We start from the raw sequence: 19,382 nt of genomic DNA, 5'->3' as shown, positions 1-19,382 counted from the left end.
CTGCTGCTCGTTGTATGGTCTCCATGACAGGTGGGGTAAAAGTTGCCAGTGTAAGACTCACACTCTCTTGCTGTTGTGCAGGTAAGTCTGTGGTTGAGCATGTATGCTGGTTTAACCCTCTCCCAGGACATTATCAGCAGCCAGTCATTGTGCACTATTTGGACCATATGTTCATTGCGTTTTAATACTCAGGAAGGTCCCAAGTATGGCGGCTGTAAGGGCTGCACATAGCATCTGTTCAACAGCACATGGGAGTGTGTCACAATTTATTTACATATAAACACTTTTGGAGCCCTTTGACATGATACTGGGGTGGACATAGCCTGGCTATCTGGAGCTTCGCATGTTGTAGCATGTATGACAGTTCCGGTTCCATAGATGCCGACTGTGCTGAAAAATGTCTGACAGCAGACACAACTTTTTCCCATAAACCTTCTTGGTGGTTGATGCCCAAATGTCCGGATTAACTTCTGTATGAAGTTCTAACAAGACTTGTGGCAGGGCAGCTGTCCAGCAACTGTTGTGGCACATAAGTGCAGCCTTTAAAGTCCTAAGCCACGTTCCAGCTAGATTTTTACTTCTCTTGAACCTGAGATGAAGTGCTTTTTGTTTTTGTAGTGCTTTTCTAACATGGCTAAACCATGGTGGATCTTCCCATCCCTTAAAACCTTTCTCTGAACATATTTGTATAGGGCATATTGAACAATGCCTTTAAATTTTTTCCATTTGTTCTCCACATCTTTGTCCTCATCACCAAGTACTTGATGCTACCTGCTGAGATCTTCTGAAATTTGTATCTGTCATCGTTGCTGAGCAAATATATCTTCCTATCTTTCTTAACATTCCTTGTAGGACCTGTCATCATAGATGCTGTCACAGCCTTATGATCACTGATACCTTCCTCTATGTAAATTGATTCGATAAGTTCAAGTCTCTTTGTTGCCAAGAGATCTGAGATGTTACCCTCACAAGTGACGATCTGCTCAAGGTAATTTTCCGACAAGACATCCAGAACAATGCCACATGAATCCCTGTCTCTGGCTCCACTTTTGATGGCATAACACTCCCAATCTATACCTGGCAAGTTGAAGTCACCCCCTATCACAATCCTATCATCCTGTCCCCCCTTCTTTCCAGTTTTTTCCATGTATGCTTTTGCTTGCAGATCCTGCAGAGAACCTCCTCACTCCTTAGCTTATGTGTCCGCCTTATGTTCAACATTCTTCTGTAGCACCACATCTCAATTGTTTTGATTCTGTTCTGGTTTTCCCACAGTCCATGTTTCACTACCACACAATGCTGTGCTCCAAATGTATATTCTCAGAAATTTCTTTCTCAAAGTAAGGCCTATGTTTGATACTAGTAGACTTCTTTTGTCCAGGGATGCCCTTTTACTAGTGCTAGTCTGCTTTTTATGTTCTCCTTTCTCCATTCATCATGTGTTATTTTACTGTCTATGTAGCAGAATTCCTTAACTTCATCCACTTAGTGATCACCGATTTTGATGTTAAGTTTCTCGTTGTTCTCATTTCCTCTACTCCTTGTTACTTTTGTCTTTCTACAATTTATTCTCAGTCCATATTCTGATCTTATTAAACTCTTCATGCCATTCAACAGATCCTGTAATTCTTCTTCAAGTTCACTGAGGACAGCAATATCACCAGTGCATCTTATCATTTATATCCTTCCACCTTGAATTTTAATCCCACTCTTAAAAGGAAGTTTCCTTTCCATGATTGCTTCTTCAGTGTGTAGAGTGAACAGCTGGGGTAAAAGACTACATCCCTGCCTTACATCCTTTTTAATTGGAGTACTTCATCCTTAAGCTTGTAGTCATATTTTTCCCTCTTGGTTCTTGTACATATTGTATACTACCCGTGTCTCCCTACAGCTTACCCTTATTTTTGTCAGAAGTTCGAACATCTTGCACTATTTTACATTACTGAATGTTTTTTCCAGGTGTGCAAAAACTACAAATGTGTCTTGAGTTTTCTTCAATGGCAAGAGCTGTTGTTAGATGTGTGAAGTGTCCACATCTGTTGTGTAGGTATCTACAAAAACCAATTTGATATAGTAGTGCCTTCAGTAAGCACTGATGACTGGATGCCCTATCTCGTTTCATGTGTAGGGGCCTGAAGATGGGTTCAATGTGGCACGAAAGTTGGTAGCACAATAAAATTATTCCATAAATGTATGGCTATTGGATATCTGTTTTCTGCAGAATGTTCATGTACAGTCTGGACAGCAATAGACCGGTTGCAGTGGTCCTGTTCTGTGGCCAGCTCATTTACCAGACACCAATGGATTACCAGTACCTCTTCTAGAGGCAGGTAGAAGAGTCACATTTATGAAACTGACTGATACTTGCAAGGACCTGGTTGCTAGGATTGCTACAACTGTGGAGGTAGTACATGAAACTCGTGGGATTTTTGAGCACATTAAGACAGTTTACAGTGTGTCACTGTGCACATTGTTGTGATTGTGGTCTGCATTTTGAACAGTACCTGTAGGAGAACAGTTATGCATTAGCTACATACTGTACTGTGCACTGATAGAACATATTGAATATACTGTGATAAAATTTATGCATTCCATCTGAGAGTGTTGTATTACTCTGAATTGTTTTGTGTGTTTAGATGGTTGATGTTACAGACTTGTTCACTCTTGAGATGGTATTTTCACAGAAACAAAGCTAATTAGGGGTGGTAAAAAACTGAATATATTATAATTACATTATTATTGAATGAATCACCAGAGACCACAGATCACTTACACCAAAATATCCAAAAAATGTTCCTGAAAAACATGTGAAATTTTGTCAGTGGAGTTCGAATTCACTTTACATCCTTATAACTAGCACAAAAAATATAAAAATGGAAACTTTCGAGAATGGAGTTATGTCTGATGTTTCACCATGGAGTAGAGTGATTGAATAGGTTAGCAAGTTTAGTTTCTTTCTTTTATGGTCTTTTTGTATAGCTATCATTTTCTTATAGTGGAAAATCCAAGATGAAATTTAACAATATTATGAAAAGAAAAGTTGCTACACATCATATAGTGGAGATGCTCAGTCACAGGTAGGCACAACAAAAAGACTCTCACAATTAAAGCTTTCAGCTGTTAAGGCCTTCATCAACAATAGAGGACACACACACACACACACACACACACACACACACGCAAATGCAACTCTCACACGCAACTGCAGTCTCAGGCAACTGAAACCACACTGCGAGCAGCAGCACCAGTGCATGATGGGAGTGGCAACTGGGTGGGGGTAAGGAGGGATAGTATGGTGGAGGTGGTGGACAGTGAAGTGCGGCAGGTTAGACGGAGGGCAGGGGAGAGGTTGGGAAGGGGGGGGGGAAGTAGTGGAAAAAGAGAGGAATAAAAAGACTGGTTGTGATGGTGGAATGATGGCTGTGTAGTGCTGGAATGGGAACAGGGAAGAGGCTGGATGGGTGAGGACAGCGACTAAAGAAGGTTGAGGCCAGGAGGGTTACAGGAACGTAGGGTGTATTGCAGGGAAAATTCCCACCTGCGCAATTCAGAAAAGCTGGTGTCGGTGGGAAGGATCCATATGGCACAGCCTGTGAAGTAGTCACTGAGATGAGGGATATCATGTTTGGCAGCTTGTTCAGCAACAGGGTGGTCCACTTGTTTTTTGGCCACTGTTTGTCGGTGGCTGTTCATGCGTACAGACAGCTTGTTGGTTGTCATGCCTACATAGAATGCAGCACAGTGGTTGCAACTTAGCATGTAAATCACATGACTTGTTTCACAGGTAGCCCTGCCTTTGATGGGAAAGGTAATGTTAGTGACTGGACTGGAGTAGGTGGTGATGGGAGGATGAATGAGACAGGTCTTGCATCTAGGTCTATTACACGGGTGTGAGCCATTAGATAAGAGATTGGGAGCAGGGGTTATGTAAGGATGGACGGGTATATTGTGTAGGTTCGGTGGACTGTGGAATACCACTGTTGCAGGGGTGGGAAGATAGTGGGCAGGACATTTCTCATTTCAGGGTATGATGAGAGGTAATTGTAGTCCTGGTGGAGAATGTAATTGAGTTGCACCAGTCCTGGGTGGCACTGAGTTAGGAGGGGAATGCTCCTCTGTGTCTGGATGGTCAGACTTTGGGAGCTGGTGGGAGACTGGAAGGATAAGGCATTGGAGATTTGTTTTTGTACAAGCTTGGGAGGATAATTACGGCCAGTGAAGGCTTGAGTGAGACCCTCAGCATATTTTGAGATGGACTGCTCGTCACTGCAGATGCGATGACCACGGTTGGTGAGGCTGTATGGAAGGGACATCTTGGTATGGAATGGGTGTCAGCTGTCAAAGTGGAGATATTTCTGGTGGTTACTAGGTTTCATGTGGACAGAGGTACTGATGTAACCATCTTTGAGTTGGAGGTCAACATCTAAGTGGCTTGATCGGATAAGTACGACCAGGTGAAGCAAATGGGGGAGAAGTTGTTGAGGTCCTGGAGGACTGTGGATAGTATGTCCTCACCTTCAATCCAGATAGCAAAGACATCATCAGTGAATCTGAACCAGGTGAGGGGTTTAGGATTCTGGTTTGTTTAGGAAGGGTTCCTCTCGATGGCCCATGAATGGGTTGGCATGGGATGGTGCCATGCAGGTGCCCATGGCCATACAATGGATTTGTTTGTAGGTAATGCCTTCAAAGGAGAAATAATTGTGGGTGAGGATATAGTTGTTCATGACGATTAGGAAAGAGGTTGTTGGTTTGGAATCCATTGGGCATTGCAAAAGGTAGTGTTCAATAGTGATAAGGCCATGGACTTTAGGAAAGTTAGTGTACAGGGAGGTGGCATCAATAGTGATGGGCAGGGCACCGTGTGGTAAAGGGACAGGAACTGTGGAGAGTCTGTGGAGGAAATGCTTGCTATCTTTTATATAGGAGGGTAGGTTCAGGGTAATAGGTTGAAGGTGTTGGTCTACGATAGCAATCCCTGCTCCCAATTCATTAATCCCTTACCTCATGGCTCATTCCCCTGTAATACTTAGATGCAAGACCTGTTCCATACATCCACCTACTCCCTTCCGATCACTAACATCACCTATCCCATCAAAGGCAGGGCTACCTGTGAAGCCAGTCATGTGGTCTACAGGCTAAGCTGCAACCACTGTGTTGCATTCTATCTAAGCATGACAACCAACAAGCTGTCTGTCTGCATGAATGGCCACCAACAAACTGTGGCCAACCATACTATCCCGCTCCCCCTCCCCACCCGAGCCTCCTCCTTACCCCCACCCAGTCGCCACTCCCATCATGCACTGGTGCTGCTGCTTGCAGTGTTGTTTCAGTTGCCTGAAACTGCAGTTGTGTGTGTGCGTGTGCGTGTGTGTGTGTGTGTGTGTGTGTGTGTGTGTGTCTTTTGTCTTCTGTTGACAAAGGCCTTCATGGCCAAAAGCTTTAATTGTGAGAGTCTTTTTGTTGTGCCTAGGTGCATCTCAGCATATCTTCTATATGCTGAGTAGCAACTTTCCTTTTCATAATATTCTCATTTTCATGTGATTTTGTTTGGTCATCCATAGACAGTTCTGTGGCACTGATATGATATAGTAAGTGCTTTGCGAAACTCTTGGCCTATTCAGTTCAGCAGGAATAGGCATTGCCTTTTCTGGTGACAGAGTACTACAGCAAGAATGTAGATGGGACAAGCATCCAGAAAATGAGGAGAATATACCTTTCTTACTTGTCTCTCCAGCTGTCACTTGCACTGCTTCATATCACACTTGCCACACTCCTGAGGTTGGAGGGAGAGAGGCCACTGATTGATATCATATGTCACTCATGGTATTTTATTGTTCAACAGACAGTATATTTCATCCACATTAAGTAATTCTTTTGCAGTTTTTTCTAACAGAACATAAGGGAGATGGCAGAAACCTACTCCCAGCACTTAGCATATTCTGCTCAAACAGCCCAAAGCAGAGAATAACACATCCATCCAGTAGTCAAATCACCATCAGCTGTATCATATGCCTTCACAAACTCACAATTAGAGAGATTTCAAATATAGTTCAAGATGCTGGTGGACAGTCTTCGAACTGCATGTACCATCATCCTATGTAGTATAATTATGTTCCACCAACAGGACATGAATCAGCTGTCACTCTGTAGTGTGCCACGACACAAGTTTACATTTGTGGCTATGGCTGTGGGGGTGGTTTTGTTTAAGAAGTTGAAAAAAGTAACTGAATGGTTCTGAATAACCTCATATTTGCGAGAAATATCAAAGATGTAGAAATACCCAAGGGGGTTATGTTTTAAGTTGTTGTTCCTCTACATTTGATGTGGTTTAGTTACAGGTGCAAAAAACTGTGGTAAGGGGATAGTTTCACTTCTATCTGGGTTCAAAAATAATATATTTATACATATTTTACATCAGAACCAGTGCTTCTTTGTGGGCTGTGGTGTATGGCAGACGAAGAGTTCACACCATTATAGGCTGAGTTTGTCACCATTAGGGAAACAACCACTTAGGTTACAGGAATCTTATTTTGTTATTGAACTATTGGCTTCCTTTGTCTGTGTAGGGAACATTAGGATAAAAGAATTACCTTTTTTCTGCTTCAGATATTCCTAGAGATGGAGGTCATCCTGCTGGCGTAAATCATCCAGAAACAAGCAGAGATGGAAAAGGAGTCACAAGAAAGAAAAAAACACATGATGCGGCCTCTCCTTTTGCCGCTCAAGGTAAATCTGTCAAGATGCTCCACACATTTTCAATCATTTCTGCATCAAACACGTTTATACTTGATTGGTCAAACTTCTGAATATTATCATTTACTTTTTTTCTATTTAATATACATTTTTATTATGTATTTGAAGTTGTTTTCATTGAAACTTTGTTAACAAAATGCCTTTAACTATTAGCAGTAATCTTGATTAGTTATTAAATTATTTGCGTTCTAATACTGATTGTGATGTAACAAATATACTAGCTGTGCTCCTATACAATGGGCTTCTTAAATATATTTGACAGCAGATCAGTTGAGAGACATCAAATGTTTTCCTTTATCCGAAATAACTATAAGGTGAGTTTAAACTGACTTTCATTTCCTCAATGAATTTTAAATGCTGCTGTCAATTCCGATTCATCAGCTGAAGAGCAATCTGTTGAAAATATCTTGATTACTTTTTGCAATAGATGGGAACAGTAATTGTAGAAGACACCAGTCCTGACATAAATTTTTAAAATTTATAAATCTGCTTTTTATTAATGTATGGCTTAACACTTCTCATCACAAGCTCCAGCACATAGTTGCACAACTTGAATATGTTGTCTGGTGGCTGAGTATTACTCCACAAATTCACTATTTCTGATAAAATTGTATTGTTTTGCTGCCTGTTTTTCTACCTCAATAACAGGGAGCAGGGATATCTTTATTCGTGGACTGCAGAGATACTGGATTTATTATGCACTTAAAATATGGTGTAGTGCACTACTTGTAATCTCGCAGTGGAGAAAATTTTGAGTAAGTCTGTTGATGAAAGTACTAGAACTCATGACTCTGTGGTCAAAGATGATAATGACTGTACCTTAAATCAGACAATGGAAAATCCAGGATGGAATGTAACAATACCAGACAAGGAAAGTTGCTACTTACCATATAGCGGAGATGATGAAATGCGATAGACACAACAAAAAGATTCACACAATTTTAGCTTTCAGCCATTAAGGCCTTTGTCAGCAGAAGACACACACACACACACACGCACGCACGCACGCACACACACACACACACACACACACACACACACACACACACACACTCTCGAGTCTCTGCAGTCTCAGGGAGCTGAAACTACACTGCGAGTAGCAGCATCAGCGCATGATGAGAGTGGTGACTGGGTGGAGTGTAAGGAGGAGGCTGGGGTGGAGAGGGGGAGGGATAGTATGGTGGGAGTGGCGGACAGTGAATTGTTGCAGTTTGGTCGGAGGGTAGGAGTAGTGGAAAGGAGAGAAATAAAAAGAAATTAAAAGACTGGGTATGGCGGTGAAATGACGCCTGTGTAGTGCTGGAATGGGAACAGAGAGGGGGCTGGATGGGTGAGGACAGTGACTAATGAAGGTTGAGTCCAGGAGGGTTACAGGAACATAGGATGTATTGCAGGGAAAGTTCCCACCTGCACAATTCAGAAAAGCTGGTGTTGGTGGGAAGGATCCATATGGCACAGGCTGTGAAGCAGTCATTGAGATGAGGGATATCACGTTTGGCAGCTTGTTCAGCAACAGGGTGGTCCACTTGTTTTTTGGCCACAGTTTGTCAGTGGCCACTCATGTGGACAAGCAGCTTGTTGGTTGTCATGCCTACATAGAATGCAGCACAGTGGTTGGAGCTTACCTTGTAAATCACATGACTTGTTTCACAGGTAGCCCTGCCTTTGATGGGATAGGTGATGTTAGTGACTGGACTGGAATAGGTGGTGGTAGGAGGATGTATGGGACAGGTCTTGCATCTAGGTCTATTACAGGGGTATGAGCCATGAGGTAAGGGATTGGGAGCAGGGGTTGTGTAAGGATGGATGAGTATATTGGGTAGGTTCGGTGGAAGGCGGAATACCATGGTAGGAGGGGTGGGGACGATAGTGGGCAGGACATTTCTCATTTCAGGGCACGATGAGAGGTAATCGAAACCCTGGCGGAGAATGTAATTCAGTTGCACTAGCCCTAGGTGGTACTGAGTTATGTGGGGAATGCTCCTCTGTGGCCAGACAGTGGGACTTTGGGAGGTGATAGAAGACTGGAAAGATAAGGCACGGGAGATTTGTTTTTGTACGAGGATTGGGGGATAATTATGGTCAGTGAAGGCTTCAGTAAGACCATTAGTGTATTTTGGGAGGGACTGCTTGTCACTGCAGATGCAACAAGCATGAGTGGCTAGGCCGTACGGAAGTGACTTCTTTGTGCGGAATGGGTGGCAGCTGTCGAAGTGGAGGTATTGCTGGTGGTTGGTAGGTTTGATATGGACGGAAGTACTATGTAGCCATCTCTGAGGTGAAGGTCAACATCTAAGAAGTTGGCTTGTTGGGTTGAGTAGGACTACGTGAAGCAAATGGGGAAGAAGTTGTTGAGGTTCTGGAGGAATGTGAATAAGGTGTCCTCACCTTCAATCCAGATAACAAAGATGTCATCAATGTATCTGAACCAGATGATGGTTTTAGGATTCTGGGTTTTTAGGAAGGATTCCTTTAGATACCCCATGAACAGGTTATCATAGGATGATGCCGAGTGGGTGCCCCTAGCCATACCGTGGATTTGTTTGTAGATAATGCCTTCAAAGGAGAAGTAATTGTGGGTGAGGATATAGTTGGTCATGGAGACCAGGAAGAAGGTTGTTGGTTTGCATTACCTACAAACAAATCCACAGTATGGCTATGGGCAGCCACATGACACCATCCTATGCTAATCTATTCATGGGCCATCTAGAGGAATCCTTCCTAAAAATGCAGAATCCTAAATCCCTCACCTGGTTCAGATTCATTGATGACATCTTTCCTCCAGAACCTCAACAACTTCTCCACCATTTGCTTCACCTGGTCCCACTCAACTCAACAAGCCACCTTCCTAGATGTTGACCTTCACCTCAGAGGTGGCTACATCAGTACCTCCGTCCATATCCAACCTACTAACCACCAGCAATACCTCCACTTTGACAGCTGCCACCCATTCTGTACCAAGAAGTCGCTTCCATACAGCCTAGCCACTCGTGGTCGTCGCATCTGCAGTGACGAGCAGACCTTCTCAAAATATACTGAGGGTCTCACTGAATCCTTCACTGACTGTAATTATCCTCCCATCCTTGTACAAAAACAAATCTCCCATGCCTTATCTTTCCAGTCTCCCACCACCTCCCAAAGTCCCATGGTCTGGCCACAGAGGAGCATTCCCCTCGTAACTCAGTACCATCCGGGACTGGAGCAACTGAATTACATTCTCTGTCAGGGTTTCAGTTACCTCTTGTTGTGCTCTGAAATGAGAAATATCTCGCACAATATCCTTCTCACCCCTCCCACAGTGGGATTCTACCATCCACCGAACCTACACAATATACTTGTCCATCCTTACACAACCCCTGCTCCCAATCCCTTACCTCATGGCTCCTACCCCTGTAATAGACCTAGATGCAAGACCTGTCCCATACATCCTCCTAGCACCACCTAATCCAGTCCAGTCACTAACATCACCTATCCCATCAAAGGCTACCTGCGAAACCAGTAGTGTGATTTACTAGCTAAGCTGCAACCACTGTGTTGCATTCTATGTAGGCATGACAGCCAACAAGCTGTCTGTCTGCATGTACAGCCACCAACAAACTGTGGCCAAAAAACAAGTGTATCACCCTGTTGCTGAACAAGCTGCCAAACATGATATCCCTCATCTCAGTGACTACTTCACAGCCTGTGCCATATGGATCCTTCCCACCAACACCAGCTTTTCTGAATTGCGCAGGTGGGAACTTTCCCTGCAATACAACCTACCTTCCTGTAACACTCCTGGCCTCAACCTTCTTTAGTCTCTGTCCTCACCCATCCAGCCCCCTCCTTGTTCCCATTCCAGCACTACACAGCCGTCATTTGTGTGACTACTGCTAACAAAGGCCTTAATGGCCGAAAGCTATAATTGTGTGAATCTTTTTGTTGCGCCTATCACGACTCAGCATCTCCGCTATATGGTGAGTAGCAGTGTTTGTAACTTAGACTGATTGCCTTGTCAGTTGCAAGTGAATATGTGCATGTCAGTATGTATCTCAAAGACAGTAGATATTCATTCTTAGTATTTCCTACAACCTTTACCCAGTTTAATGTTCAGATAAGCCACCACAGGCCACGTATTATTTGATTAGTTTCACTCATCAGATTCAAGCATCCTCAGCTACTAAGTGCCTTGGTGAAAACACATTAGAGGGATAAACCACCAATCAACTTGATTGTCAACACTCAGTTTATTAGATGGCTCTTACTCAAGGCAATTCACATAGAACACTCATATCAAATTATTAAGTATAGCTGCACGAGTGGGACGAAAAAAGTAATAATATGTTCCTTAAGTATTCTCTAAAATAACTTGTTCCACATCATTTCGATAAAACAATTATTCACATGATCTATGGAACATGTAACTAAGTAGAAAATGCAAAATCAACCATTTGTTAGTTACATAATACTGCTTTCACCAACAAGAATTTGTTTATTAGATACCAAACAGGTTTATTCCAGAATGAGATTTTCACTCTGCCCGCGAAAGGCAAAGGTCCCGAGTTCGAGTCTCGGTCGGGCACACAGTTTTAATCTGCCAGGAAGTTTCAGGTTTATTCCAATTTAAATTTGTTTCTTGTCTATGTTTAATAGTAATCGTTTCACAGTGGCCACTACCTCTAGATCTTGATTTTTTAAGATTGATTTTCATTTCATGTAATTTTGATTATTTTTTTCTGTATTGGATCATATCGGTTTTTGGGTTGTTCAAGGTTAATCCATTAAGTTGAAACCATGTTTCTAGACAATATGATGTACTGATGATGCTGACACATTTGTTATCTGACTCATGGTCCTCAACTAATAGTTGTGTGTGTTCTGAAAATAAAACTGTTGCGACATTTATGTTGATTGGTAGGTCATTAATGTAGAACAGAATCAAAGTAGGTCCGTGGATATAACCTTTAAGGACACCTTCTGTTACCATCTTCCATTCAGAAGAATAATTTGCTGCATTAGCAGAGACAACAACATACTGTTTTCTGTTTCAAAGGTGGGCAGTAAGTCAGTGCAGAACTCTACCCCTCTAATTCCATATCTGTCAAGTTTGTAGATAAGACGTGCATGATTTACTGCATCAAAAGCTTTTGTGTGGTGACAAAAGATCTCTGAAACCTTATTCTTATTGTCTAATGAAGTGCTAAACTGGTCAACAAATTTGTTACTCACATCTATATTGTTTTTAACAAGCTGGAAACCAGTTTGATTGTTCAAAATAATCTTATATTTTTTCAATAAAATTTTGTATCTGAATGGCAACAGCTTGTTCAGATACTTTTAGCAGAACTGAAAGATGAAAGATGGGATAATGATTTCCCATACTCTCTCTTGACAATTTTTTTAACCCTTTAACTGCTCTGACGTGTTAATGCACTTGCCTTTGTACCTGTCCCTGTGTGCTCTGAATGGGTTTATGCGCGCCACCAATCCTTCTACCTGGTACTCTGAATGTGTCTACACGTACACGCGCGTCAACATGTTCAGATCACACAGGAATAGGTACAAAGGCGCGTGCGTTAACACGTCCAGAGCAGTTAAAGGGTTAATAATGGGTTTGCTTCTGAATACTTTAGCACTTGTGGGAAACGTCCATGCTCAAAAGATTGGTTTATTATTGTAAGTAGTGAATTGTGGTTTATTTGTCTCATAACTTACGTAATCTAAATCATTTGATTCAAGTACAGGAGACACATCAAAATTGTGGTAAAATTTCACCATAAACACAGAACAGCTGATGTTAACAAACAGTATCATGATGGTAATACAATTTTATTACCATATATATACATAGAATAAAATCTAACACTTGATTACTCCTTTCTCAAATTATCATTTCATCCTCTATGAATTCTTCTATTGCATAGTAGCCTTTCTCCCATAGAATCTGCTGTAGCCTCATTTTTAAAATTTCTGCCTTCATATTAAATATGTTTTTGTCCATTAATTTTTATATATTGTCATTCCAATGTACTGTGGAGTCAGAGCATATAATTTCAACAGGCGAGTGGATAGCATAAAATTATTTTTAATTTTCATGATATGTGTGGTTAAAATGCTTCTCCTCAAATAATTTTTGTCTGCTGTATAGGGAGATTATAATTTCATAAATGTGTATGGAGTGAACAGTTAGGATTTGTAGTTTCTGAAATAATGATCGACAAGACTCCATTTGCTGTGTGGTACACATGTATCTGACAATTTTCTTTTGCAGAGATTGAGATACACTACTTGAGCTTCCCCAAAAAATTATATCATATCTAATAGTAGATTCAAAATAACTATGATAAGCAACTTTTGTGTACTCAAATCAGTGGAATTTGCTACTGTTTGCATTGCAAATGTAAAACTGCATAATTTATTTGATAGGAAATCAATATGTGTATTCCAGCTTAAAGTTCTTGTCCACATTTAGTCCTAGGAATCTGACTGTGTCAGCTTCTTCCATAAGTTGATTGTTATGGTGTATTTTAAGTTCCACACATTTTGAATGTTTGGTTTTGAAATGTACCGTATGGGTTTTTGCAGTGTTCACTTTGTCCTTTAATTCAGATTTCACAACTGACAACACTGCCTTTGATTAGTCTCATGTCTTAAAATTAATCTATTATTTGTCATTTGCTTTGCTACCAAGACAACTTCCTTAAATATAATTTTGTATCTTCTAACATATTCAACAACTTGCTATATCTTAATTCCTGATATATCTGTCTTTCCTTAGCTCTAGAGACTTTTATACCTTTAGGGACCCATTTTAATTTTTTTGCCACTTTATCAAAATAATTTTTAGGTGGAAACATTTCATGTATAAATGTTTCATTGAGAACACTTTAAAAAACTACTTAAAAATGCTTATACATTTGCAATGATTGGTATATATTGGTAATTCTCTCACATTCAGCTTGTCATCAAATAAAATCAAGTTTTCTTGCTTCAGATTCCTTTTTATACAGATCTTTTTACATGTGAGCTCCCTGCTCACTCTTTGTATTAAAATTAACCTCCAATAGCTTAGAAAATGCCATAATGAATACCTGTGTGAGTGATTATGATGTATCAGGTATGAAAAAAAGGGTTCATATGCTTATTTCACAGTTACAAAAAGGCATCTGATAAATCAAACATAATAGCCATAATGAATCATGTCTTAACTATAGAACACAGTTTGTTTCCAGTCAACATGCCGCTAACTACACTCCTGGAAATGGAAAAAAGAACACATTGACACCAGTGTGTCAGACCCACCATACTTGCTCCGGACACTGCGAGAGGGCTGTACAAGCAATGATCACACGCACGGCACAGCGGACACACCAGGAACCGCGGTGTTGGCCGTCGAATGGCGCTAGCTGCGCAGCATTTGTGCACCGCCGCCGTCAGTGTCAACCAGTTTGCCGTGGCATACGGAGCTCCATCGCAGTCTTTAACACTGGTAGCATGCCGCGACAGCGTGGACGTGAACCGTATGTGCAGTTGACGGACTTTGAGCGAGTGCATATAGTGGGCATGCGGGAGGCCGGGTGGACGTACCGCCGAATTGCTCAACACGTGGGGCGTGAGGTCTCCACAGTACATCGATGTTGTCGCCAGTGGTCGGCGGAAGGTGCACGTGCCCGTCGACCTGGGACCGGACCGCAGCGACACACGGATGCACGCCAAGACCGTAGGATCCTACGCAGTGCCGCAGGGGACCGCACCGCCACTTCCCAGCAAATTAGGGACACTGTTGCTCCTGGGGTATCGGCGAGGACCATTCGCAACCGTCTCCATGAAGCTGGGCTACGGTCCCGCACACCGTTAGGCCGTCTTCCGCTCACGCCCCAACATCGTGCAGCCCGCCTCCAGTGGTGTCGTGACAGGCGTGAATGGAGGGACGAATGGAGACGTGTCGTCTTCAGCGATGAGAGTCGCTTCTGCCTTGGTGCCAATGATGGTCGTATGCGTGTTTGGAGCCGTGCAGGTGAGCGCCACAATCAGGACTGCATACGACCGAGGCACACAGGGCCAACACCCGGCATCATGGTGTGGGGAGCGATCTCCTACACTGGCTGTACACCACTGGTGATCGTCGAGGGGACACTGAATAGTACACGGTACATCCAAACCGTCATCGAACCCATCGTTCTACCATTCCTAGACCGGCAAGGGAACTTGCTGTTCCAACAGGACAATGCACGTCCGCATGTATCCCGTGCCACCCAACGTGCTCTAGAAGGTGTAAGTCAACTACCCTGGCCAGCAAGATCTCCGGATCTGTCCCCCATTGAGCATGTTTGGGACTGGATGAAGCGTCATCTCACGCGGTCTGCACGTCCAGCACGAATGCTGGTCCAACTGAGGCGCCAGGTGGAAATGGCATGGCAAGCTATTCCACAGGACTACATCCAGCATCTCTACGATCATCTCCATGGGAGAATAGCAGCCTGCATTGCTGCGAAAGGTGGATATACACTGTACTAGTGCCGACATTGTGCATGCTCTGTTGCCTGTGTCTATGTGCCTGTGGTTCTGTCAGTGTGATCATGTGATGTATCTGACCCCAGGAATGTGTCAATAAAGTTTCCTCTTCCTGGGACAATGAATTCACGGTGTTCTTATTTCAATTTCCAGGAGTGTATATTGATGTATCCATTGCTGCCTGAAGTATCTGCTTTCACATCATAGGTAATCTGTGCAGATGAGTAGATGCACACAACAGTGGAGTTGCTGGGTTTGCAACATTACTGCTTTAGCAATAATTTTGCAGTGAATACATGAGTGTGATTTCCAGAACGTGTTTACCCCTGGGGCATTCTGATGTTCTCTGTTGCTTCTCATGAAAAGATACATGGGACTGGCATCAGTACATCTACATGACTGCTCTACAATTCACCCTTAAGTGCCTGGTAGCAGGTTTATTGGATCATCTTCAGGCTATTTCTCCTGAACAGTGCATGGAAAACACAAATATTTAGATAAATTTGTGTGCTTTCTGATTTCTCGTATTTTATTACAATGACAGTTTCTCCCTTTGTAGGTGGGCATCAATAAAATATTTTTAATTTGGGGGAGAAAGTTGGTGATGGAAATGTTGTGAAAAGATCTCATAGCAATAAAAAATGCCTCACCTATTTCATGATAATACAAAACAAGCTTCCCTTCTTTGAACTTTTTTGATGTCCTCTGTCAGTCCTGTCAGATAAGGATCTCATACTGTGCAGCAGTACCCCAGAAGAGGATGAGCAAGCATAGTTTAGGCAGCCTCTTTAGTGGATCTGTTCTATTTTGTAAGTGTTCTACTAATAAAATGAAGTCTTTGGTTCATCATCCCCACAATATATTTTATGTGATTTTTCCAATTGAAGTTGCTTGTAACTGTAATCCCTAGACATTTACAGTAATCTCTCAATTATCTGTGGGCAAAGTATCAACTTTGGGTTACAGCATAATGTAGTAAATAATGTGCTGCATGAACATTGCAAGCACTGGATGTATTTTGTTTCAAAGTAGTGTAAGGTAATGTGAAATAGGATTGCACTCTCTTCTTTGCAAGTACTGAATTTTCACAAATACTATGGTGATTTAGAATTTATTATAAACATTAGTTAAGTTATTTTCATTGTGATATAGTAGTTAGTTTTTGTTTTTGAACAACCCTTAGTCATTACTGTGTACTTTGATTACTGATTATGTGCGGAATTTGACTATCTGCAGTTCTCTAATCCCTTGTTACACAGATAATCAAGAGTTTACTGTAGATGAATTGTAGCCTTCAGATTTATGTGATTCATTGTATAATCAAAATTTAATGGATTCATTTTAGTACTCATGTGCATGATCTCACACTTTTCATTATTTAGTGAATTGCCACATTTCACATCATACAGCTCTCTTGCCTAGATCATTTTGCAATGGCTTTGATCTTCTGTTGGCTTTACTATACAGTAGATGGCAGCATTGTCTGCAAACAACTAAGACCACTGCTAAGATTGTCTCATAAATCATTTACGTAGATTAAGAGCAGAAGAGGTACTATAACACTTGCTTGGGGGTCACCAGATGTCACTTATATGTTACTTGACAACTTTATATCAGTTACTATGAACTGTGAACTACCTAACAGAAAATCATGAATTCAGCCAGACTATTGAGGCAGTACTCCAGAGGTACACAGTTTAATTAGAAGTCACTTACAAAGAAGAGTGCCAAAATTCTTCTGGAAATCTAGAAATATGAAATCAGCTTGAGACCTTTAATCAATAGCACTCATTGCTTCTTTGTGAATAAAGACCTAGTTGTGTTTCATAAGAATGATATTTTCTGGATCCATGCTATGTGTGAATACAACATTTTCTTCAAGGTAATTCATTACGTTTGAACACAATACAAGGTGTGGCAAGTGAAGAATGAGACTGGTCTGTGAAATGTGATTTAATGCAAACAAAGTTACACCTAACTTTTATCCCCTTCAACATGTGCCCCTCCCCTATCTATACACCTCTGTATGTGTGTCCTACATTGTTCAAAGCATTGCTGTAGGCCATCCATTTTCACCCTGTTCAACTGAAGATGTATCCCTTTCAATGTACTTTTCACTTTTGTGAGCAGGTAAAAGTCAGAGAGAGCCAGATTTGGTGAATATGGAGGATGTTTGAGCACAGGAATTTGTTTTTCCGCTAAAAACTGTTTCACATATGTGGCATTGAGGGCTGGCACATTATCCTGATGCAGAATCCATGCACCATTCTTCCAAAAATCCTTTCATCCTTACTCTTCCCCCTCAGTTGGGTTAGGACTTCATTGTAGTATTTCTGATGAATGGTTTGACCCCAGGCACTTGTCCAGTCATGATTTTTTTTTAAATCAGCATTTTCTTCAGTTATGACTTATTCAATCATCCTTTTTTCTTCTCGCCGATGTGGGAGTCTTCCAGTGCATCAATTACACTTTATTTCTCGGGCTTGCTGGAAGATACACGTTTCATCATATGTGATGACACATGTAAGCAAGTCCAGTCCTTAGTTGATTTGTCCTATGACATCAGCACAAATATTCTTGCAATGCTATTTTTGTTCCTGAAAGAAGTTTCTCAGAACCAATTTTGCACAAACTTTTGTCATGTTTAATTCATCATGCAAAATTTATCTTGGTTTCTGTTTCTTATGTCTGAAATCATCTGAATGCTCAGACATCAGTTGTTCCACTCAATTCTATTAATTTTATGTTAGTTTGATTCGTTTCTTGAACTCACTGGGACATTCTTCATCTTCAATCTTTTCCTGTCTGAAAACTATTTGTGCCATTAAAAAATTTGCACTTGTGACATAAATTATCACCAAACACCTCCTTTAACAAGTGAAAACATTGTGTTAGTGACACTTTTTATTTCACAAGGAGTTTGAGATTACTGTGTTGCTCAGTTTTTAAGTTCACCATGATCACTGCACTATTACAGAACAATGTCCTAAACAACCAAGGCTCAAAAGCCAACCAAAGCAGAGAAAGATGAAATGAATGGTGACTGATCTTGAATAATCAAGTTCAGCTACATGCCAATACCAACCTCTCACCATGCTGCAGCATGATAGGAGGTATGCAGCCTCATTATTTAATTGCAACACCTCATGAGTGTTCCAAAACTCTACAGTTCATCAACATCAGTGATACAGATCTGTAATTCAGCAGATTAGTCTTATTTTCTTTCTTGATTATTTGTCTGACCTGTGCAACTTTCCAGTCTTTAGATGTGGATTGTCCATCACATGAGCAGTTGTATGTGATGGCTATTATATCAGCATGCTCTGAAAGGGATCTATTTATTTATTTATCTGTTTTTTTTCAGTTCATCTTCTTCCTTTGTTGTTGTTTCCTATTTTTCCAGTATTCCTTCATTTTCTCCCCACGAAGTCTCTTCCTTTCTTCTGTCCATGTTGTTCCTGATATTTTATTTCTTCTGCTTTTAAAGCCTTCCAAATTAATTATTTTATTTTTGAAATGGTTTCTTTCTGCTATTTCTGATTCTTTGATGTTGTTTCTTTCTAGACCTTTCCTTACTTCTGTTATCCATACTATTGTCGATTTCTGCTTCCAGTAATATAGGAGTATTTGTTTTGTTAGTCTATTTCTATCCATTCGGCAGAGGTGTCCAAAATAGGTTAATCTTTGTTTGGCCATTACTTCAGATATTTTCTCTATATTTTTGTAAATCTCCTCATTCCAACCATCTGCAGTTTTTATTGCACCCATTGTTTTTCTAATAATCCTTCTTCAGAACCTCTAGTCTGTCCACCTTATAGTTCATCATTAGGGATTCAGATCCATGTAAACATTCTGCTTGTACCACTGTGGTGTAGTGTTTTAGTTTTGTTTTCTAGATATACATTTCTTGTTGTAAATAATTTTGGTCAAACCATATGCTCTTTCCATTTTGTTAATTCTTACATCTATTGCAGATATTTCTAGTCCATTGTGTTGTATAGTCTCTCCAAGATAGTTAAATTTATTTACTCGCTCTATTTTACCTATTTGTGTTCCATGAATTTTGACGCATTTTTTATATTTGTCATGAATTTTGTTTTTTTAGCTGAAATTTTGAGACCAGTTCTGTTTGC

At 41.1% G+C, this 19,382-nt stretch overlaps 1 protein-coding gene across 1 annotated transcript in view; it reads left to right on the top strand.

Annotated features, from left to right (window-relative positions):
* The window catches only part of LOC126091906 (uncharacterized), a 191,540-nt gene that overhangs the window by 121,042 nt on the left and 51,116 nt on the right, over nt 1-19,382 (top strand). The window contains exon 6 of the mRNA XM_049907210.1: nt 6,610-6,729. Coding sequence (XP_049763167.1) covers nt 6,610-6,729 — 120 coding nt within the window. The remainder of the gene's footprint in view (nt 1-6,609; nt 6,730-19,382) is intronic.

Source organism: Schistocerca cancellata, chromosome 7 (assembly GCF_023864275.1).
Source record: "Schistocerca cancellata isolate TAMUIC-IGC-003103 chromosome 7, iqSchCanc2.1, whole genome shotgun sequence".
Classification (NCBI taxonomy): domain Eukaryota; kingdom Metazoa; phylum Arthropoda; class Insecta; order Orthoptera; family Acrididae; genus Schistocerca; species Schistocerca cancellata.
This window is presented reverse-complemented; position numbering and strand designations above follow the sequence as displayed.